This window comes from Vipera berus (assembly GCF_964194415.1).
Source record: "Vipera berus genome assembly, chromosome: 3".
Taxonomy (NCBI): Eukaryota; Metazoa; Chordata; class Lepidosauria; order Squamata; family Viperidae; genus Vipera; species Vipera berus.
Genome location: NC_138204.1, coordinates 109,108,914 through 109,133,840, shown reverse-complemented (window position 1 = coordinate 109,133,840; position 24,927 = coordinate 109,108,914). Strand labels below are relative to the sequence as shown.

The 24,927-nt window shown below is 40.1% G+C and overlaps 1 protein-coding gene across 1 annotated transcript in view; it reads left to right on the top strand.

Annotated features, from left to right (window-relative positions):
- CACNA1E (calcium voltage-gated channel subunit alpha1 E) overlaps window positions 1-24,108 on the top strand; it is a gene marked incomplete at both ends in the record, with an annotated part of 378,714 nt that extends 354,606 nt beyond the window's left edge. Inside the window, 5 exons of the mRNA XM_081322491.1 lie at window positions 2,043-2,151; window positions 6,976-7,104; window positions 11,366-11,546; window positions 20,558-20,748; window positions 23,569-24,108. Coding sequence (XP_081178617.1) covers window positions 2,043-2,151; window positions 6,976-7,104; window positions 11,366-11,546; window positions 20,558-20,748; window positions 23,569-24,108 — 1,150 coding nt within the window. The remainder of the gene's footprint in view (window positions 1-2,042; window positions 2,152-6,975; window positions 7,105-11,365; window positions 11,547-20,557; window positions 20,749-23,568) is intronic.
- Window positions 24,109-24,927: the final 819 nt, after the last annotated feature.

The following is a 24,927-nucleotide window of genomic DNA, read 5'->3' as shown; positions in this document are numbered from 1 at the left end:
ATTAGCCCCTCTATCTCTTTTTTCAACTTTCCAGCTCCTAGCCATTTGCCAGGTCTTGTTATTATATACTGTATGTCTTCTATTGTTTTAATGTTCTGATCATGTAATGCTTTGCCTTTCCATATCTATTTTTCTAATCTTCATTTTGTCTTTCTTGTAGGCCAGTTTGGTCTCTCCAGTACTCAGTATGGTATACTGGTATACTAGCTTCAGTGCATCTTCTTCAATATCCTTCAGATATTCTTCCAATGCCCTTTTTTAATTTTTTTCAATTTCTAGTGCACTCGCAACATTTCACACCCACCTATTTTCCTTGGTAAATAGAATCTGTCATTGCATGGATGAAGGGAATGATTCATTGTCATTATTTTTCTGGTCTTGCTATCAAGGGCTTTTAATTCTGCTTGAGTCCAGTCCATTATTCCAGCTGTGTATCTAATAACTGGAATTGTCAAAATGTTAATTGCTTTAATGGTGAGTTTGGACTTCACGATCTTCATCAGTCTCATGATCTATTTACTTCTAACCTTCTTGTCTCTAGTGCTCTTGATGTTGTCAGCTTGAAAGATCCCCAAGTATTTGTAGTGATTGTCTTTCAAACTCTTGCTACTATTTCTATAGAGCATTTTGATCACTACAGATTTCACTATTTTTCCCTTGTTAAGGACCACATTTGTCCAGTCCAAACTCCATTATAATATCTTGGTTTTATATATATGGACAGTATTGATCAGTGATTCTATTTTAGATGTTGTTTTTCCACTCAGATCATTCACGTCAAGAAGGTGAGATAGCATGGCAGAAATTTTTGATATTTGACAGTCATGGCCTGATTTGTTCAATATTGTTGACAGAGGAATCAGTGCAATGACAAACAGTAATGGTGAGAGTGAGTCTCCTTGAAAGATTCCTCTGTTGATATTAACCTCTCCCAGAACATCACCATTAACCAGCAACTGTGTCTTCTATTGTATCACTGATCTTTCATGAAGCTTCTGATGTTTCTACTGATTCCTGTTATTTCTAGGCACTTGATTATCCAATCATGTGACAAGGAGTTGAAGCAATACAAGCCACATTCAGTTTGATCTTCTTTCTTTTGCAGTTTTCTAAAATCTTATTGTCAGTTAGGTAGTTTCCTTTTTGCTAAGGTGTAAAGAACTTTTTTTTCAGCTAGATGCTGTTGGATTGTATCAGCTACCACAGTAGCTAGCAATTTGTAAGTTGTTGGTAAACAGGTAATTGGCCTGTAATTGCCTGGTGCTTTCTCTTTTGTTGGATCTTTCATTATTAGGTAAGTTTTGTCAGATGTTAACCAATCTCCAATTTCACCTCCTTGCAGAATGTTGTTAAACTGCTTGTCATTGAGTGGCTGTAGACCAGACAGGTATTTTAACAACAAAAAAATGCAGTTAATCTTTGCCTAGTGCTGATGAGTTCTTGATCTTCCTTGCAGTTTCTCCACCATTTCTGCTGTTACTACAAGTTCTTTCATTTCAACTTCTTTTTTTATTCTTAGCCACCTCTTTTATCCAAGCTGCATTATTGTTGTAATTCTTATTCCATAGCTGTGCCCAGAACTCCACTGCTTCTTCTTCATCAAGTGTTGACTAGTTTTCTGCATTCTCTCCATTGATGGATTGGTAGAATGTTTCTGGTTTGACTGATATTGGAAATTCTGCATACTGTCTGCTGAACTTACAAATTCCACTACCTATCTGCGGATCTTCTTGGTTGTAGTTGTTATTTGTTGCTTTATTATTTCTAGTGCTTCAGAAGGATGGGCAAATAACAACAATGGGTTTTCCTAAAACCTGGCATGGATCTGGCAAGTTTTCCCTTGGAAAATAATTTTATGGCACATTCATTTTTGACATTGGTAATCGTTAGCTCACTTTTTTCTAACAAAAGCGTGTCATTCATTATGAAATATCTTTTTTCCCTGGGACTGATGTTTTATCTTGAAGAAGATAGAAAAACAGTTAGAGGAAGTTACAGGAAGATGTATTCTCTTTTCATTTCAATTTGGACTATTTTTATAGGAGCAGCCGTAGTGGATTCCCCTCCCTGAGTCCACTCTCTCCTCAAGAGATATTCCAGTTGGCATGTATGGATTCAGCCCATGGAGAGTACCAAGAACAGCAATCTCTGGTAAATAAATGTACCATTTATTTAAAATGCTTCTCTGCTTTTCATTGATTTCAGAAAAGCAGTTCAAGTGAAATTGTGTCTGTACTTATTGATTGCAAGTGGTGTTATATTATATAATTATATTATATCATGTTTATAAAATATATTGAACAATATATTGCATATATTGTATGCTGTATATTGTATACACTATTATACAATACATATACAATATGTAATGATATTCTATTGCATCATATTATTGTATGATATAATGTCTATTTTATTAATCTTATTAATCTTACTTTATTTTCCTGTCTCAATTTTAGGAAGCCTCATATTCCCGGAAATTCTTTGACTATGAAACCTGTTATTTATTTATTTAAAACATTTATATTGCCAAGCCATTAAGGGCTTTAAAGGTGACAACCAGCACCTTGAATTGCACCCAGAAGCAAATCAGCAACCAATGTAGTTCCAGTAGGAGAAATGATACATGTATACACCAAGGTCTCTACAAAACCATGTGGGTTGCTGCATTTTGCACCAACTGGAGCTTCCAGATGCTCTTCATGGGTAGCCTCATGTAGAGCGCATTGTAAAAGTCAAGACAGGAGGTGACAAGGGCATGAGTGATCATGAATAGGGATTGTTGGTCCAGGAAAAAGTATAACTGGTGCACAACCCACAGTTGCACAAAGGCACTCCTGGCCACGACTGCCACCTGCTCTTTGAGCAGGAATCATGAGTCCAGAAGAACCCCCAGGTTACACAAAGGTCTGTTTGGGGCAATGCCACCCCATCCAAGTTCTCCATGGGCCAAAGAACCCAGAGTAACTCAGTCTTGCCCAGGTTCAGTTTCAACCCATTGCTCTCCATCCAAACCCCTAACAGACTCCATGCACTGTGAGAGGGAGGTTGCAGGCTGAGACATAAAGCTGAGTATCATCAGCATATTTATGATATCTCAGTCCATGGTGATGGGTGATCTCACCCAACGGCTTCACGTAGATGTTGAATAGGAGCGGAGAGAGTACCGAGCCCTGCGGGACCTGCAAAGCAGTGGGTGAGGGCTGGATCTCTCACCTCCTATTAACACTGACTGAGAGTGGCTACAGAGTAAGGAAGTGAACCAGGATAACACACAGCCCCCCACTCCCAACTCCCAAAGCTTCTCCAGAAGGATACCATGGTTGATGGTATTGAAAACCAACAAGAGGTCAAATAGAGCAAGGATGGATACACTACCCACATCCCGCTCCCACCAGAAATCATCAAAAAGCACGACCCATATCCAGGCCTGAATCCTGACTGGTAGCACTCTAGATAATCCATTTCATCCAAAAACCTGGAGCAGCTGAGTAACCACCTTCTCAACCACCTTCCCCAAAAAGGGAAGATGGGAGATAGGTCAGAAATTATACTACAATGACATCCTAAGAAGAGGGCAGTCCACAGCTTCCTTAAAGTGCTGGGGCATTACCACCTCCTGTAGAGAAGCATTAATCACCACTAGAGTCTACCACCTGTCATTTCCCGAGAAGCTTTCACAAGCCAGGAGGGACATGGGTCTAAAACACAGGTGCTTGCATGCATAATCCTGCCTACTTCCTCAGGAGCAACAGGGTCAAACTGTTCCCAGATAACAGGGCAAGAACCTGCCTCAGGGGCCTCCATCAGACTAGAAACCATGCCCGTATCTAACTGGGAACAAAGTTGAGCTATTTTGTCTTCCAGAAAATCTGCAAATTCCTCAGCACACACCTTCAGGTGGACCTCAGTCTCCTTCCCCAGGAGGAGACGGCTCACCTAAAAGAGTGTCACTGGTCAATTATCTGCAGACACAACTATTGCAGAGAAGTATTTGCACTTCACCACACAAATCACTACAAGGTAGGCCTTAATAGCAGCTCTTACCCATGTTTAATTGAGTTCATCCTTTGTCTTCTAACAGCTGCGCTCTAGATGTCTCTTCTTCCATTTCATCCCTCTCAATTCCTCTGTATACCATGGAGGACAGAGAGGTCTATGGATGAGGAGAGGTTGCATGGGTGCAATCCTACCCAGAGTCTCAGTCACCTTCTTATTCTAGAAAAGTGACTAGTAGCTCAGCTGGACTATGCAGCAGATCTGCAGTTATAACCTCCAGTTCCTTCTGGAACCTATCTGGGTCTAGTAGTTGATGGGGGTGAACCAATCTAATAGGTCTTGCCTCCCTGCGGGGGGTACAGCTCTCAAGAAACTCATTGCCACCAGACTGTGATCTGAACATTACAGGGAAACCAAAGATAAATCCACCAATTCCAGGTCATTTAGGCAGTGCTCCAACAAGAACACTAAATCAGGTGTGTGACCATCTATTCCTAGTCGGGCCCTGGATAACTTGGGACAGACCCATGGAAGTCATGGTTTCCATGAAATCCCGGGCTACCTCTGACCCCACCCCAGGGATGGCAGATTGAAGTCCCCCAGAACTATAAGCCTGGGGAACCCCACTGCCAGGCCTGCGGTGAGGTCCAGGAGCCTAGATAGGGAAGCTGCCATGAAGTAGGGAAGCTGGTACAGCAGCAGCAATCCCACCTGATCCTTTGAGCCCAATCTAAAAAAAAAAGTCTCACAGCTGGCACTTGTGAAGCCATGCCCCCGGAGGCTGCCAGAGATTCTCTGATAACAACAGCCACACCCCCTCCCCAGCCCTGAGGTCTAGGCTGCTGCCATGCTCAATAATCCACTGGGCACATTTATGAGTGGGGAACGCCTCCCTCTGGGCCAGCCAGGTCTCAGTTATACAAGCCAGATTATTCTTTTTCCAAAGCTATTCTGTGGAACATAATATTGAAACTAGGTCATCTCAAATAGTTAATAATTATAACCCTGAAATGCTGATAGTCCTAGAAAGAGATCCTGATAGATACATTTAGATTTTTGTAGATCCTGTTGATGAAACTTTCACCATAACAATGTGCTGCTTCACCATTAGACATTGACAGAGAAAATTTCTGATAGGCAAGAATTCATTTATTCTGGATAAGAAGAATAGATCTATTGCAGTAACATATATAACCATTACTTTTGCTATCAGAACTAGTAACAATCCTTTTTTAAAAAAATATGGATTTGTTTATCGTCAGTTTAATCTCATATATCTTCAAAAATTGGTCAGTATTCCATGAGAGATTCATTGCTGAGGTTTTCATAAAATTACTGCTCAAATAGATACCCTAGTACCTACTTCATTTTAGGTATCCTAGATGAAAATCTGGAAGCATACTACAGAACTCACTATTTTTTCTTTTTAGATTTTTCTTTTGTCATTGTGGATTTCTAGAGATCTAGAAGTATACAATCCAGTGGTGGGATTCAGCTGGTTCGCACTACTTCAGCAGAAGCAGTAGCTAATTTTTTGTTACCCAGGCCCAGAATGGACTTCTGGAAGCAGCATCCACAAAGAGAACCAGTTGTTCACATATTTGAATCCCACAACTGGTACAATCTATGGAGATGTTAAAAGACTATTAACTATTTAACAATAGAGATAAGTAGGCATTGCAGGAAGTTTGACTGAATTATGGTGATGGTAAATATTTTAAGCTACAAAGAGGCATATGTTGCAAAGATTTAGTAAAATAACTATTACATAAAATATACTCAACTATCATTAAGCAAGTTATATCATTAAGCAATTTTTAATTTCATGTTTGTTATAGTTATTAATTCTGATTATCATTCTACTGATTGGTTTGTTCTCATTGCATATAATCATTTCATCAGGTGGGTTATTCAACGATAAACAATAATAGACAGTGCTTTGGGGCTTTTGTTCATTTTGTCTTCAATGCTGGTGTTCATGTTCGAAAACCAAATTGTTGAATCATATCACACAAATGTGAATTACATACCTCTGACCCACACTTGCAGCCATCTTATTACCTGGTGGAATTCATGTCTGCATATGTAAATAAATATGTGTGTGTGTGTGTGTGTGTGTGTGTGCACATTTGTGCGCCACCTTTGTTGAAATCCAATGCTGTATAATTGTGCATTTATTTCCACTCTTCTCTGTGTGCTTCTCAGAATGTTGCACTCTATCCATAAATTTTGTATTACGCACACATACATACATTATGCCTTTTTAGACTTTCTGTGCTTGAAAAAACACATAAGAAATCTTTTGTCAGACTTCTGTTTGGAGACTGATACACTATTCCTAATTTTTTTTAACCTAACAATAAAAATCCATTTTGATCATTGAGCATAGCAAAAGATAAACAGTGAAAGCATTACATAAGCATCTAAAAATCACTTTGGGGACATTCCTGGCAAAACATTTACTAATGATTAAGTAGATGGATGGTTGATGGAGGGAAATATATACAAACACACTCATAAACAGACACACACAAAATCACACTTATGAACCAGCAGGCTTTAAAAAAACAAATCACTGAGGCATTGGAGCCAGATTTAAATCAGGAAGGCACTTACATCTGATCCTGAAATTGGGTTTAATTTGTATTTATTTTAATCCAAATTTGATGTCTGAATGCAAAAAAATGTATGCTGAAAAAGCAGGCAGTCTGAATTTCCCTGATTTGTTAGACTGAAGTAAGTATATTTTTTAAGTGCTAAAGATATAGTCACTGTTTGTAATTGTGTTAAACACACCCAGCATACTTAAGAAGGGCAGGTTCATTCTCTCTTGCCAACAAAAAGCATTCACTGGGCTTCCTTTAAACCCTCTTCTCAAGCCATTCCCATCACGTGGATAAAAACAATGCCAGCAGAGAATGGCAAGTAGTATAACCAAATGAAATCCCATGAGTTTGGCTGTGTGTTTATTTCCAGGAGCCAGAAATTAGAGAGCTTAAAAGAGTGCAGCCCTCTAACTGTGGCAGTTATCTCCCGGTGGATACTCAGGAACGAGCTGTATCTGGGAGGGCTTCTTCCATGCCACGTCTGACTGTGGATCCCCAGGTAAAACCAGGTGAAACAATGACTAACAATAGGACTATATCATTACAGGAGATACATGACCCTTTCCTACAGGTGGTTTTTGCTTTATTGGAACAGTGAAACAGGCTGAAATTTGTCACTGATAACAATTCAGTTGGCTCCCTATGAATGTGAAACATTCCTTTAATTCTAGTATTACAGATTCTGAACACAGTGCCCCAATGAGACAAGGAAGACTCCAATCCTGTTTTACAGATGGAAGTTGGAATATCTGTCCTGAGCTACGACCAATGCAAATCATTATAATTAAGTGTCTCTTAATTTGCCCGGCTACCACCTTAATCAGTCCATAAACCTTCTTCCAAGACTTCAGTGACCCTGGACAGCAGAGATTGGAGGGAGCCATCTTCCTGTTCTATTTTAACCAAGCCTATTGTCAATTATAGCAAGAATCCCAACCATTTGAAATAATCCTTCTACTTCTGTCATCTGGATGTATTTTTCCCTTTAAACTTAGCCACTTTCTCTTTCAAGCCTCACTGTCCTAATATACTTGTCTACATGCCTGCTGCCAAGCATCCTGTCCTGGTCAGTCTTGGCCATAATCCATGTATTTGTCTGTTGAGCAGATTTTTTTTCTGTTTGTCTGTCTTGTACTCAGTTTTGATTAACAAAGAAATAAAATACCTTCTCAGGTTTGTAATCATAATTTATACAATTTTTCAGTGATCAAGATTTCGATATCAGATTCTCCCACTCCGAAGACACTTGGGCTGGGTTATTCTCCCATTGCTTGGAAAAGAAAATTGAGAAAGAAATAATGGCCTGTTCCATACTGTTGACCTCTTATTACCCACAAATTCCTGAGACAAGCTGAAGGCAGTATAAATGATCTGGCCTGGAAGTAGCATTTTCCTTGGGAAGAAAGGAGAAGACTTCCCATATAAATAAAGTCAGTCTCATGGAGAAGGAAGGGATCTGAAATCCTGAACTCCAGTTTACTTGCTGCAGAACTTCACTTTCCTATCTGGCTGCCAGACTTTTTGTCCCCATGACCATTGTTACTGTGAGTGCCAAAACATTGGACAACAATGTTGCCGGAGAGAGTAAAAGATATATTATGGGGCAGCATTTTTCATTTCTCCCCGTCTCAAAGGTTCTCCGTATGAGCACAAAGTCTTGTAGCTTTTGTAGATTTGTTAGCTTATTAAATTATCAATCTGATATTGATATTGCTATCAGCATCATATAACCCAATCAGTTTTTTTCTCTTCTATCTCTCCTTGTATCATACTTTCCAGGTGTACAAAACTCAAATGTTTCCCTATCCTGAAATTCCAGTACTTTGATATAAATAGGGCTTCTGTGAAGCATTGCTTTGGAAAAAGTAGCATCGGTGGAAAGGAAAGAAGAGGAAATTTTAAGGTTCAAAAAACATAAAAAGTAAAACAAGCAGACAAAGGGTCAGGAAGCAGGCCAAGAATGGATACCATGAAATTGCAAGTTAGATGAGGAAATAATATTAAATAAAGTTTTATTTTCATTTAGTACAACAAAGGCCTAGTATCAAAGTGATAAATGTATGGCTGAATTGTTCCAGTCGAGTCTGCAAGAGTGGAGCCATATAAATAAAATATGAAAGAAATACCTAGAATCTAGAACTCAGATGTTAGAAGGAAGACTAGATTAAAGCTCTTTTTCCGGCAACGTAATTTTTCTGTGTATAGGCAAAGCTTGTATATGGAAAGTAATTTGGCCATGTGAAGTCTAAGCTGCAAACTGAATTAATTGGAATGAATTTGAATTAATACAAGCCAGATAGAGACTAATTAATTCATACGAAAAATAGATCATACAAGGATTACTCTGAATACTCTGAATCATATTCAGAGTTACTCTGAATCATATTCAGAGTTACTCTGAATCATATTCAGAGTATGATTCAAATCATAATCTGAATTTTGGATGGCTTTAAGTATATAATAATGCCCAATAGCAACTTTGGATAATGGACATTTTGTTCTCTTGCAAAAATTGCAGTAGAATTCCTTTTTGTCCTTCCTTTTCTAGCTTTTCTTCCCTTTCTTTTGAACTTACCAATTTGATATTAACTATCCCTACTTTCATTAGACTTACTGCAATTCAGATTTTGTTCCAAGACTTAATTTTAGCTGACAAATCTATTCCTAGGTAAGCTAGAGAAAGCTATTGTTCTATATGAGTACAAATGTCCTTGCAAAGTGAAAAAAAATGTAGTCTGTTTCCCTGAAGTATTTCCCCTTTTAAAGCTGATTACTTTTTTAAAAAGTGAAGATTCTATGTCTTATTTTAATGTTAGCAAGAGAGAGCGTCAGTATGGTACAGTGGTTAAAGTATTGCAGAGGTTCATGGGATGGCTTTGGCCTAATTACTGACTCTCAGTCCAACCTATCCCAAGGGTTGTGGTTGTGAGGAACATAAGGAGAGGAGCTTATGTATAAAACCTTGCAATCCTGAACATTAATCAATCAGTAAGCAAGGCATCATTACTGATTAAGCAAGGCCATATTACAGGCCTGCTAATACTGAAAGAAGAGATTATTAAGCTTTTCTCTGCCAGTCCTGATCTCTCTCAGTAGGAAAGAGTGAAAGGTGCATTTCAGAACACATTTAAAACTGATTTCCAGACTCCCCTAGAGTGTATTTCATAATTACGTGAAATAGTTTGGCTTATATTCATTCAGTTCAAAAAATAGACTCTCTCTTTTAGCCTAACACCATTAGCCTGTGTGGATTTAACACCTGATCTATCAACCTCCCTCATTTCAAGCAGATTTTAAAGTATGTAGCCCAATCTGTCCAGCCAAAATTCTCAGTCCTTGTTCTTTAAACAATAGATCTGGGATGAGAAGATTTGAGTAACTAAGCAATGAATTAGGTGACACCAGAACATAGGTTCTGCTATGCCTGAAAAGTGAATAGAGTTGCCCAAAGAGTTGGTGATGTTATTACTCCTGTTACAATTGCAAGGTTTGGGGAAAACATGGAACTTCTGTTGCTGTAGAAACAGATGTGCTTTACTCTATTCTGTTGAATGGGGGACCCTAGATGAATATTAGAAAGGATAGTCCCATTCCAAACTCTTGGTCTCTGGTGGGATCTATGCAGAATTGGAAAAATGGGCCCCAACATAAAAACTATCATCCCAGAGGTATTCCACCTTGATGGGCAAGCCAAATGCTTCCTTTATGAGAACTAGTTTTGGTACCAGGCTAGAAACCAGGAGAATGTCAGTTCTAGCTCCACCTTAGGCATGACAGCAAGGCTCGGTAACTTTGAATTAATCACACTTTCCAGCCCAACCCACTTCACAGGGTTGTTGTTGTGGAGAAAATAGGAGGAGGAAGGAGTATTAAGTATGTTAGCCACGTTGAGTTATTTATAAAATTAATAAGAAGATTGGCTGCTTGGCATGAAAGTCAGAGCAATAGCAATAGCACTTAGACTTATATACCACTTCACAGTGCTTTACAGCCCTCTCTAAGCAGTGCCCCCAACTATCTGGGTTCTCATTTTATCAACCTCGGAAGGATGGAAGGCTGAGTCAACCTTGAGCCCAATGAGACTCGAACTGCTAAACTGCTGTCAGCCGGCAATCAGTAGATGTAGCCTGCAATACTGCATTCTAACCACTGCACCACCAGAGAACAGTGTGATAGACTCAGTTACTGTCCAGTAGATGAACGCTGATAGGCTGAAACCCTTGTGCGCTCTTTGAATGAGGAAGACAAGTTTTGATTGACTTTTGGTCCTCCGTGAGCACTACAGGCTGAGAAAAACTAAATATGCTGACTCCTACATCCTGATCACTTAAAAAGAGCAGAAAGTTTAACCATGCATCATTTCAATTCAAATCTTCAGTGCAGAAGCTTTGGGCAGTGCAAAGCCTGATCATGTGAAAGTGCTCATTATCTGCCTATAAAACCAAATTTGTTCTGCTTCTACTTATTTCATTACTCACATGAATACAAAGATGCAAACACTGGACATACTGTAGGGCCTAGGGGAAGGTAAAATAGATATGCTTATTCTAGCCAAAACAAATAGTAACAAAGGTGTTATATTCTCCAAATTGGGGAGTGAATTTCCTTCACACCTCTCTGATATTAAAATGTCTTTATACTTAGCCAAACAAGATAATTCCCTGTGAGAGTAACCATATTTAACTAGCAAATCCAGCTGCTGAAACCAGCAGGCACTTGCCAACCTTTAATCCTTCTTCCATTCTGGCATACATTTCTAGGTAGTAACAGATCCTGGCTCCATGAGACGCTCATTTTCTACCATCCGAGACAAACGGACAAATTCCTCCTGGCTGGATGAGTTCTCAATGGAAAGGAGCAGTGAAAATACCTACAAGTCTCGTCGTCGCAGTTACCATTCTGCACTGCACCTGTCTTCACGCCGTCTCAACACAGACTCAGGTAACTGAGGATGGGTGGGACTATTTAAAATACTTCTTAAGGATGAAGTAAGCTGGACTCTTCCGAAGCCACAGAATTATTATCTTTCTCCAACAAAATTGAGTAAAGTTAGAAAACACTAGGGCTATGCGCAGATCTGGATATGAACTCACCATGTCTTTCCTTGAATCAAAAGTCAACCCAGGTGAAGATGCAGCTGTTTTAAAGAGTTTCCATCAGGTATTACATGCACAGCCACACACTCAAAAGGCAAATTGTTCTTTTTCTTTTGAGTCTGGATCTTTGTACCGCCTCAGAAATGCAGACTACTTGTTGAAAGACTACTTCTTCAGCTTACCTGGATAGTTTTTAAATAGGATCTATTTTAAATCATCATCTCTTCCTCAGGTTTGCGAGTTCTATACTATTGAAAATATGTTATTCATCTTACAAATAGCATTGCTTTTCCTTTCTGATCAAAATCTCAGAATAAATATGGGATTTGTAAAAAGATAATAAATTTGCAGCATTTCTATGGGATTATAGTACTTGGAATCCTGATTTCTCCAGCTGATATGCTCCTACAGTGAACAAACAAGCTCCGTGATTAGGTAAAAAAGGATGTTTTTAGAAAGGAGCTTTTATTTCCAATGTTTCTATATCATATTTTGATATTATATTATAGATTTTTGAGCCCACCAGAAAGAACATGGTAATAAACTCTATCACTTGGCATGAATTTATTTTCCATAATATTTTTTGTAGAAATGACAGCGTTAATTAAGATATAAAAGGTAAGATAATGTTTTCCAGAATGATTTCCATTGTGTCAAATTTCTCAGCTTTGAAATATCACTAATAAATGGAAATTTTTCATCCATATTAACATAATGAGCAGTTTCTAACAAAAATGTTAGTCACTCTGTAGCAGCCACATGTTGTCTCTCAGATTGCTTTTTATATTTTGCCTTTTTTATTTATTCATATAGGCCCATAAATGTTCTTAACAATTTATGACTCATTTAAAAATATGAATGCAGGAAGCAACCTTAATTTGAGACAACCCACTGGTCCATCTTACTCAGTGCTTAAATTGGGAGGGGTACTTCCCCAGTCTTACTTTGAAATGTCAAGGATAGAACTGGGGTTCTTTTGTATGCAAAGCTTTGCAGGAGCTTTAAAAATAATTTCCAACTGGAAGAATGGGCAACACACCAGCACAAATGAGAGAGATGGTTTTCTTTAGGGTTCAGGGCCAGGACAACATAAAAGCAGTCCTCCACTTATCACCACAACTGAGCCCAAAATTTATGGTGCTAAGCAAGACAGTTAAGTGAGTTTTACCCCATTTTACAACCTTTTTTTGCCATAGTTATTAAGTGAATCACTGCAGTTGTTAAGTTAGTAACATGATTATTAAGTGAATCTGGCTTCCCCATTCACTTTGCATGTCAGAAGTTCACAAAAGTTGAGCACATGACCCCTGGGACACTGCAACCATCATAAATATGAGGCAGTTGCTAAGCATCTGAATTTTGATCACGTGACCACGGGGAGGCTGCAATGGTCATGTGTGAAAAATGGTCATAACTCACTTTTTTCAGTGCCGTTGTAACTTCAAATGACCACTAAATGAACTGTTGTAAGCGGGGGACTACCTATAGTTAAATCATAAGCATTCGTAGGTGGAAGGTGAAAAGAGTAAAGTTCTAGATGTTAATTTTATAATGCCATTCCCTGCTCGTTCATGGAGCCAGCTGGCATAATCATCAAGTGGCACTTCTCTCTTGATTTTCCCCAGTTTCTCCTTTCTTTTCCTTGTACCTTAAGGAATCAAAGGGTAGAAGAACAGTGTAGTCTCTACAGATGTGGAAGACATATGCTTTAGTGATCTAAAGAGGGAGGAGATTTGTCTCAGGAAGGTGGATAATTTTGGAGGGTGGGATTCAAATACTGTAAGTGAACAACCGGTTCTCTGTGTGGATGCTGCTTCAGGAAGTCCATTCTGGGCCTGGGCAACAAAAAATTAGCTACCGGTTCTGCCGAAGTGGTGCGAACCGGCTGAATCCCACCACTGAAGGTACCCCCCCCCCACCCGCCGCTTTCTGTTTTAGGTACTGCTATTATTGCAGTTGCTTTCTGTGGTTTACCTTCTCCTGTTTTCCAAAATGCCCAGTATAAAATGTACTTTTGGCCACCTAATGTTTGCAGAGTTCTCAGTAGGCCTTGAATTAATTACTTCTCGATCCTTTCTTTTCAGTTACTTATGCTCAGTAGTGTAATTAAGTACACTACTGCAATTTCAGTAGTGGAAGGTGAGTGCAATTTGAAAAGCAAGGAATAACTGGTCAGTTGGGTTTTGGGTATTGTCATTCACTGATCACCCGGCATTCCATGCACTACATTATTTTGGGAAGGGAGGAAGGGATGGGGTTTTTTTTTCTTTGACCTGTTTTTTGCAGACTTCAGACTCCATTTAATAATGCAATAATTTTGGGCAGTGATGGGGTTTCCATTGTGTGCATTCTCTTTTGTACTGTTGATATGGTCAATTCATGGTGAATTTTGCTTGCAGCTATGATTGAACTTTTAATTTTTATTTATTTTTTTTAATTTGTTTGCTGAACGGTTTTTTTTTATTATGTGCAATTTTGCTGAGCAAGAAGGTATGCAAGACATGAGAAATTTTATACTAAGAACTGAAAAGAAAGGTAGTATATAATAAATAATACATGTAATAGAGGTTTAGGATGGGAACACATGCTGACAGTTTAGGCATGGATGGATTTTGTATTTCCTAAATGAACCTTCTTCAGAACAGCTCCTCTCCTGTCCTCTCCAAAACCAAGAAAGACATGTTAAATATCCAAAGAAGTTTTTTTTTATTGTTCCATACCTATAGATAGAATCTTGCCAAACTGAAGCAGTCTCCAACCCCCATCAAGAATATATTCTGCAAACTATTAAGAATGGACTGTCTTCACCCTCTTTCTCTCACACAAACTATCTGAATTGAATTGCATCTTACTCCTCTGAAATGCATCCCTGCCCTCCTGGTCCAGTAAATTCCATCACATCTCTCCTCTCCTCTCCTCTCCTCTCATTTTCATTTACTCATTCTACCAGTAGTGGAGAAAGTCCATTTTCTACTATCTGCAGGATAAGATTTAGACATAGACAACTCAGATTTATAGTAGAGGTTTATTAAAAAAAATACACAGACAAGCCCTGTCTGCTAGATTCTTCTATCCTGGGGGAGGTAATTGACTGAAAGGTGACAAGATCAAATACACAGAGGCAACCTCTTCCTCTCTATACAGAACTTTTTTATTTCAGTCTAACAAAATAATTTAGCAGGTTATTTGAAGCTAACTCCATAAATCAGATTCTTCCACTTATGGATGTATAAAGCATTTCTCTATAGAAACGTGTTTCCACTAGTATAGTTCCTAAGCAACTTTATTTTATGAACTTTGGTATCTTTTCATATCCTTAGATAGTTTTAAGGTATATTTAGTGAATATTTCTCAGTTTATGTACAGGTGAAACTCGAAAAATTAGAATATCGTGCAAAAGTTCATTTATTTCAGTAATGCAACTTAAAAGGGGAAACTAATATATGAGATAGACTCATTACATGCAAACCAAGATAGCTCAAGCCGTGATTTGTCATAATTGTGATGATTATGGTATACAGCTCATGCAAACCCCAAATCCACAATCTCAGAAAATTAGAATATTGTGAAAAGGTACAATATTCTAGGCTCAAAGTGTCCCACTCTAATCAGCTAATTAAGCCATAACACCTGCAAAGGGTTCCTGAGCCTTTAAATGGTTTCTCAGTCTGGTTCAGGAGGAATCACAATCATGGGGAAGACTGCTGACCTGACAGTTGTGCAGAAAACCATCATTGACACCCTCCATAAGGAGGGAAAGCCTCAAAAGGTAATTGCAAAAGAAGTTGGATGTTCCCAAAGTGCTGTATCAAAGCACATTAATAGAAAGTTATGTAGAAGGGAAAAGTGTGGAAGAAAAAGGTGCACAAGCAGCAGGAATGACCGCAGCCTGGAGAGGATTGTCAGGAAAAGGCCATTCAAAAGTGTTGGGGACTTTCACAAGGAGTGGACTGAAGCTGGAGTCAGTGCATCAAGAGCCACCACACACACACGGATCCTGGACATGGGCTTCAAATGTCGTATTCTTCTTGTCAAGCCGGTCCTGAACAACAAATGTCAGAAGCGTCTTACCTGGGCTAAAGAAAAACAGACCTGGTCTGTTGCTCAGTGGTCCAAAGTCCTCTTTTCTGACGAGAGCAACTTTTGCATCTCATTTGGAAACCAAGGACCCAGAGTCTGGAGGAAGAATGGAGAGGCACACACTGCAAGATGCTTGAAGTCCAGTGTGAAGTTTCCACAGTCTGTGTTGATTTGGGGAGCCATGTCATCTGCTGGTGTTGGTCCACTGTGCTTCATTAAGTCCAGGGTCAACGCAGCCATCTACCAAGAGATTTTGGAGCACTTCATGCTTCCTTCCAAGCTTTATGGGGATGCTGACTTCATTTTCCAGCAGGACTTGGCACCTGCCCACACTGCCAAAAGCACCAAAACCTGGTTCAATGACCGTGGGACTACTGTCCTTGATTGGCCAGCAAACTCGCCTGACCTGAACCCCATAGAGAATCTATGGGGCATTGCCAAGAGAAAGATGAGAGACATGAGACCGAACAATGCAGAAGAGCTGAAGGCCGCTAGTGAAGCATCCTGGTCTTCCATAACACCTCAGCAGTGCCACAGGCTGATAGCTTCCATGCCACACCGCATTGAGGCAATAATTGCTGCAAAAGGGGCCCAAACCAAGTACTGAGTACGTATGCATGCTTATACTTTTCAGAGGTCCGATATTGTTCTATGTACACTCCTTGTTTTATTGATTGCATGTAATATTCTAATTTTCTGAGATTGTGGATTTGGGGTTTTCATGAGCTGTACGCCATAATCATCACAATTATAACAAATCACAGCTTGAACTATCTTGCTTTGCATGTAATGAGTCTATCTCATATATTAGTTTCCCCTTTTAAGTTGCATTACTGAAATAAATGAACTTTTGCACAATATTCTATTTTTTTTAGTTTCACCTGTATTTTCTTGAAACCATGAAGTAAATTCATCTGTACTAATTACCAGCTGTTCTAAACATCAGTTGATTCTAGGTTTTCCACAATAATTCTTGGCTGTACTTTGTCACAATGAGGATTGTCTATCTTGGTTTTGTTTTTAAAATTATAGCGAGGAGAGGAAAATGTCTATTTTAGTTAGATGCAGGAAAACCAAAACTGGCCTGATTCTTGGACAGACATGCTTTGGATTTGACATTTTGTAGATAGCTAAGAATCATGAAGGGAAGAGTACATGCAGAGTGAGTAGACCTGATTTTTGTTTGCTTGCTTTCTTGAATTCTGAGGGGAAGTTTGGCTTTTTTCCTTGCTTTGTAACTGCTATTAAGTGAAATACTATTTTTAGATCATATGTTTCCCATGTTGAAATGGCAGGAAACCTGACCTCCAATTTTTGGCAATATGGTCCAGAATGGGAGTTTAAGAACTATATGCAACCATGAGGTTTCAAGTTGCCTACCATGTCCTAGGGGCAGTAGAGAGTTGCGTGTTTAATGTCTTAATAACATTTGACATAAAGAAGGCAGTTTAACAATGAACATAATGCTCATGAATCCTTAATATGAACTGAATATACTGGACATCTGTAGACTAAAGTTCCCATTTTAAACGCATAACTTTTTAACACTGGTTGATGGAGGTCAGAGGAAATTTGGCACTTAATTTGGATATCTTCTTGAACTAACTAAGGCCTGTTTTTATTTTGGGGGTGAAGGATAGACTTACAACATTAGCTTAACACATGACAAGCTGATGCTTTATATTACTGCCAGGTTTTCAATTTATTCCTATCATCCCTCCAAATTCAATTCCTTCTCTGTGCTGCAGTTAGATATCCAGCTGACTTTCTCTTCACTCTGTTAGTTTTGTGTACTCTATGTGTATTCAGTTTTTATTTCCTGTATGTGGATACTTCAGATTTGTCAGTAATGAACAACAGCCTGCTATTTGCAGACAAATCCTTTTGAATTCTGATTCCAGTGTCAATAGTTTGGAGAAAATTATATTAATTACAGATTTTTGGCAAAAAGACCTGATTCTTTTGTCCAAATTGTAATTATTTTATTTTAAAAAGCATAATTGAGACATCCTGCTGCAGAAATCTGTGTGTTACTTCCAAATACTATTTATATATTCTATTTCATAAGGATCTAGTTTATAGAATGTAGACGTTTTATAAAAGCTACATCAATGTCTTTTCTGAAATCAATCCATATAAAAGACATTTTGCCAAGCACTTTATCAAATAGTGACTGAATGATTCATCTGCCTTTCATTTAATACATTTTATCATGTCTTGTTTATGCATGATTATTCTAATTATTTGGAGTCCTTCCACAGAGAAAAAAACTTTTAGTGAAAAGCTGCAGTATTCCATCTTTTTCTTCTTTCTAGAATGTTTGTAGAAAGAAAAGGACAGAAGCAGTAATACAGTATACGAGTACTGCAAGACAATATTATACAGAAGCATATACCCTGTCAAATTTTTATGAATGAGGCGTATCTACTGCATGAAGAAACTTTGCATGGAAACACCCTTAGGCAATAGCAATAGCAATAGCATTTAGATTTATATAACACCCCATAGTGCTTTACAACAGTCTCTGGGAGATTTATGTCAGCATTATTTGGATATTTCCCCCAATGATCTGGGTCTTCATTTTACCAACTTCGGAAGGATGGAAGACTGAATCAACCTTGAGCCTCATCAGGATTGAGCTCCTGGCTGTGGGTAGAGTTTGCCTGCAATACTACACTTAACCATTGGTTCACCTGTCAAGATTAACATGGTATGGTTTTCCTGATTCCTCACTTCTTTTTTTAAAGATAGAAACACTTTCCTTCTTTATTTCCTATAGTCAAATAAACAATTTAAAAAATATAATTATATGTGTGTCTCTGTTTTCCATCCCACTCTGATCTGGGCTTCTCCCCTGCTCTTCCCCAAGCATAATTTCTGTTGGAAGATGATATGCTAAGTTATTTACTTCCAGTAATATGGCACTGGCCACTTTTGTGACAGTGTTATATGTTTAGCACCTATAGCTAGTTCTGATAAAAACTGTGACGTAAACCAAAAATAACATTTTGTTCTGCAAGCAGATTTTCTTTATGTCCACCCAAAACACTAAACCTTTACATCTTGATTTTAAAAGCAATTAAACCACTGAGCTAGTTTGTCTTTTACTGGCAGAAGAAAACTTGCTACTTTCCTTTCCTTTTCCTTTTCCACACTGAAAAATACCTGCCTTGTGTAAAGAAGAGGCTTAATTTATGAAAGTTGATTTGCTGCCTTGTGATAAGATCATTTGATCAGGGTGAGCCAACTCCTTTCAACAATAAAGGGACTTTTTTTAACAAACTACCTGCAAGCTCAATTCAGTTATTAAGTAATCAAAATAGTGACCTCCACTAAATGCCTTCAGAAGATTATCTTTAAGGACATGCAGTTTTAATTTATTAAATTTCTATGCCCTTTCCCCTACAAGGTGACTCTGGGTGGCTTACAAATTATAGAAACAAGTAAAAATAGTTAAAATATTAAAACAAACCAACATTAAAATATTATTAAAAACTGTGCTAAAACTATGCCTACTAGAGCCAAGGGACAGATGGGCCAGGAATGAGGTCTTCTTTTCCCATCAGCCACCTCCAGCAGTGAGCAACCCCCCCTGGGGCCCCAGGCCAACTGGCAAAGCCAGGTTTTAATACCCTTCCGGAAAGCCAAATAGGGAGAGTACAGTTCTCGCCTACCATGGAAGAATGTTCCAGAGGGATGGGACTCTTCTCCTTGTGATCTCACCTGCTTCAATTCCTTACCAGACGGGATCTGTAGCAGGCGTCTTCCACTGGCATGTGGAAGATGGTGTTGATCCATTGAATTCCCATGAATCCTGCTTTATAGTTGGTGAATTCAGCTTTTCCATTAAATAGGACAGAGTTTTCTACAAATGGGCTAGGAACTCAATAAGAAAAAACTGTCAATTCAGGATCTGCAAAGAAAGGAGGTAAGAATGATTGCACAAAATTCTGGAATATGCCTCAAGAGAGTTTGCAGTCCAAATATCAATATGCTCTTAAAATAAATGGATGGCTAAAATGGCTGCATGAAGAACTGTGACCATTATTGCATTTCTTTGCATGTGTGAGAAGGAATCGGCTGCAACAATATATACAGCCACTGTTCTTGCTTGACAAAGCCAAACGGAAAAAATTGGAGAGGTTAAGGCAATGATTTAACAATATTGAACTAGTGGTGTCCAAATGTAACACCAAAGAAGATTTAATTTGCCAGGACTCTAGGAATTTAGTTATATGTTACACTTATATCCCTACTTTTTTTTTAAGCAACCCAGAGCAATTTATGTGGTTCTTCCTCTAGTAGCTTGTCTTTACAGCAATCTGAGAGAAACAGCAGTGCCATAGGAAGTTCCATAGTTCAGTAGGAATTTAAACCTACTGATATTCTTCTTCAACTATACCACACTGGCTACTTAGAATAAAAAAGCAATGGAAGACCCATGACAAACAATGACATTATTATAAGAACAATGGCTGTAAGCTGATGCAAAACAAATGAAAAAGTAGAATGCTTTAGGCTGTTCTATATACTTTTTAAGTCATAAATATTGTACAGTGAAAGCTAGTAATAGCTTCAATAACAGTGGAAAGGTCATATAAACAGTAAAGGGGTAGAAAAATAGTTAGTGATAGCTTTTGATTTGATGTAAAGGTTAAGGAAGAGTAAAATATTTTTCACATCAAGCATTATACAGAATGCAGAAGGCATTCAGACTGCTTAAAAGTTCCCAAGTATGAAATTTTCATGTAATCCTGCCATTTTTTTAATAAACAGGCCATCGATCTGATACACATCGGTCAGGAGGCAGAGAACGAGGCCGATCCAAGGAACGAAGACATCTACTCTCTCCAGATATTTCTCGTTGCAACTCAGAGGAAAGGAGTCCACAAGCAGATATTGATTCTCCAGAGCGACATCATTCCAGGTCTCCCAGTGAAGGCAGGTCACAAACTCCCAACAGACAGGTGGGTGTAAAACTGACAAAAAGATAAAGAGAAACATCTGGAAACATTGGTGAATTGTTTGGAGCAACTTCCTAATATACTTACAAGGAGCCTTTTAGAAGGCTTTGCTTCCATTTTTGATTAACTATAATATTTAATACCAGATAAATGAAAGTTAGTTTTAGTTATGGTTTACTAGAACAGACTTTAAACTATAAGTAAGATGAATCACAATGTACAATTTTTAAAAAGGGTTCTTCTGTTTTGATTAATATTTTTCAGTCTATGTTAAATATAAATGGAAGCTTTCACTCTGTTTTGCATGGACATGTTAGAGGGGGATGTGAAATGCACAAAGCAGCTTTTGACAGACTAATTGGTTTTCATTGAGTTAACATGGAGTGAGATCTTGTCAGAAATTAAATTGGATATTCATGTATAAAATCCTAGATCAGGGGTGTCAAACTCAATTTCATTGAGGGCCGCATCAGCATTGCAGTTGCCCTTGGCAGGCCGGGTGGGTGTGGCCAGGGTGGGTGTGGCCTACTGGGTGGGCATGGCCAGCTCTACATCATTTGCATCAAGGGCAGGAGTGGGACAGATCTGAGGGTCTCTGGCAGAAGAAGATGCAACCAGGGCAAGTGCCAAGGCATGGTCCACTAGAGGAGCCTCACTGTTCCTCTCAGGCCTTGGGGGGGAGTTGGACAGTGGCATGGAGGTCAAATGCCCAGCCCAGCCGTCAAGCACCCACGGCACTAAGCCCAGCCCCACTTTCCCAAGGGGGCGCCCAGCTGCACTTACCTCCTCCTCAAGGCTGCTGCTGCTGCTGTGCTTGTTCTCCTTAGCCAGGTTGCTCATGATGGGTACGAGGGCAAAGTCAAGAGGGAGGCCCACTCCCTCTCCATGTGTATCCAAAGCTTCCTTAGCAATAGGATCAGAGACCACCCAGGATAGGCCAGGAAGAGGGGGTAAGGGGATGGTGAAAGGGCAGCAGGGAAGGACTAAAGCAGGACTTCCCTCAGACCCTCCCTCTCCTTCCTTCCTTCCTTCCTTCCTTCCTTCCTTCCCTCCCTCCCTCCCTCCCTCCCTCCCTTCCTTCCCTCCCTCCCTCCCTCCCTTCCTTCCTTCCTTCCTTCCTTCCTTCCTTCCTTCCTTCCTTCCAAGAGCAGAGTGGTAGAAAAATATTTGAGATGAGGGAGGAAGAAAAACAGGCAAGAAATGCAGCTGGTGAAGTGTCATCCTTCATGAGGAATGAAGAAATGCACCATCGCCTGGAAGTGGCCAGCACATGGCCCTCGCCTACTTCACATATCTGGCTTGGTGGGCTCTGGGGGAGGGGATGCCATGAGCAGCATGAGAGTCGATGTTACCTGCACAATGCTGCCCAGCCCCCAGCCTGCCCAGTTTTGGCAGGCAGTGGGGCAATTTCCTGACAGTGCTGTGAGGCTGAGCCGGGTGGCACGAATCTGAAGAGAAGCGCAATGCTGCCCAGGCCCTAGCGTGCCCACAGTAGGCAGGGTTATATGCTGGCCACTTCCAGATGATGGTGCATTTCCTAATTCCTCACAAAGGGTGATACCTCCCCAGCATGCACCCAGGGGGAAGTGCCGACGCGGTATGGGCCAGTCCCTCACTGTTTCCAGATGGCCTTGTGGAGCTAAGACTGAATGTATTTCAACATAGATGACCACCACAAAATTGTACATTGGCTCCTGACAGCCTGAGCTGGAGCCAAGGCAGCGGGGGCCATTCCCTCACTGTTTCCAGGATGGCTTCGCGGGCCATATGAAACCACTTCGCGGGCCGGATCCGGCCCCCGGGCCTTGTGTTTGACATCTCTGGGCTAGAGCAAGCTAGAAGCATATTACAAGAATGTGAAGAGCAAACAAGGATCCATCCTTTGACCCACAGTCCCAAGGGCTGTCTCTGTAATGCATGGTTTTGGCTAGGGTGAGCAACCTGCAGATACTATGAGGGCCTCCATAACATGTTGGTGCATACTGCAAAGTGACTCTACAGGCAGCACTGAAGCTCAGATTGGCCTCATAGAACCCACAGATTCCTCTTATGGTGAAAGTACATTTCCTTGCTTGCCATGAAAATCTCCACTCACTCTCTAAATTGTAGCACCAAACTGTTGCCCTTGAATTTCAGTGTCCAGACCCTTAAAACATTATCATAATATCGAAGGACAGATGTCTAGAGGAAGTCAACAAAAATATCCAGAATGATAGAAATTCATGACTGTTATATTAAGCTTCATGGGGTGCAATGGTCCAGCAATTAAAGATACTGAGTTTGTCAAGAGGAAATCTGACAGCCTGGGCTTGAGACCCAAGCACCATGCATTGGGGTGAGCTCCTGTTACTTGCTCCAGCTCCTGCAAACCTAGTAGTTCAAAAGCATGCAAATACAAGTAGATGAATAGGTACCGATTCAGTGGGAAAGTAACAGTGTTTTGTGCACTTCAGCATATAGTCCTGCTGGCCACATGATCATGGAAATGTCTTTGGACAATGCTGGCTCCCTCAGCTAAGAAACAAGAGGGGCACCACCACAGGGAAAACCTTTACCTTTATATTAAGCTTCAGCATTTTCTTTAAATTGTGCCTTTTCTATTTTTTTTCCAAATGCCACACTTGACTCATAAGTGGGTGGGGTGGATGGGCTTTAAATTATAATACATACTGTTGGTTTTTTCAGTTCAGGAAAGATCGGTCAACAGAGACAAAAGTGTTCTCTGCCCTTCCTGCCCCTCTCAGCAGACCCTTTAGTTGAGGAGGGGCCTGGTGTCTGCTGAACATCCCAGAACTCTGTATCTGGCTTTTCCCTTTCTTGTAGGGCACGGGCTCCTTGAGCGAGAGCTCCATCCCTTCTCTGTCTGACACCAGCACACCAAGGCGAAGCCGCCGTCAGCTCCCTCCAGTGCCACCAAAGCCACGACCCCTCATCTCCTACACTGCTATGATGCAGCACTGTGGTGACACCTCCCCACCTCCTGATGACAGTGAGGGGGGCTCTCCTCTGCTTTCTGGGACTCTGGAGACAAACAATACCTGCTTGACTGAGTCTTCCAGCTCCCTCCAGGGAAAGCAGAGCCTTCTTTCCACTCCCCAGCGCTACATCTCAGAGCCTTACCTGATGCTCCAGGATGACTCCCATGCTTCAGACTGCGGTGAGGAGGAGACACTCACTTTTGAGGCTGCTGTGGCGACTAGCCTTGGGCGCTCCAACACAATTGCATCGGGCCCTCGCTCTAGGCATGGTTGGCAGATGCCCAATGGGCATTACCGGAGGAGGAGGAGAGGAGCATCACAAAGCATGATATATGGGGCTAGCATCGAAGTACTAAGTGATACGGAAGAAGATGACAAGTGCTAGAAGCGACTTCCTCTCCCCTGCCCCTTTTGATGCATGCTGATTGCCACATTTGAAATGAAATGAAATGGATATCAAATGCAGGAAAGAAAACAGAGCCATCGTGCAAAACAAAGTCAACTCACAGCTTCTTTGTCTCCCTACTTTTCTTTTGCACAGAAAAGGTGCATCAGCTTGTTAAATGACAGTGAAACAGGGCAACAGTAACCTTCACCACAAAGCCACCTGACATGGTATCCCCCAAAGCCAAGAGTAAGGAGGGTAGAATTTACTGGAAAAGCAGAACAAAAAATAAGCTAAGGACTAAAGGTTTTTAAAGCATCATTTTCCTGCCCCCAGAAAGAAGATCCTCAAGATGGTGGTCATGGGTGGGATCATGTGAGAGATTCAGGGCTTGAGAAAGGCCTTATCTCTCTTGGGGATCCATCCTACAGGTTTATCAATAAGACTGGTGAATTCATTGCTGGATCTATGCAGAGTTGCTTCAGGGTGAGATCCCAGCATTGGATCCTTTTGCAGTCCTCTAGACAAGTCAGCTCATTTTTCAAAAACAAAACAAACAACTAATCTTGGGACAAACTTTTAAAAAGAGAATAGGGTGAAAGGAAGAGAGGATAATCTGGGCAAGAATGAGAAAAACATCTGGTTTAATGAAAGCAACCTGTTGCATAAAGTACCACTATCAGTGTGGTAAAGGAGAGAATTGTTATGATCCTAAATGTACTTAACCCATCATTCTTGGGCATATATTCTGAGTTTAGAAAGAGTGGAAAGTGTGTATATGTAGAGATTTATTTTAATACATTGGTAAAGGTCAATGCT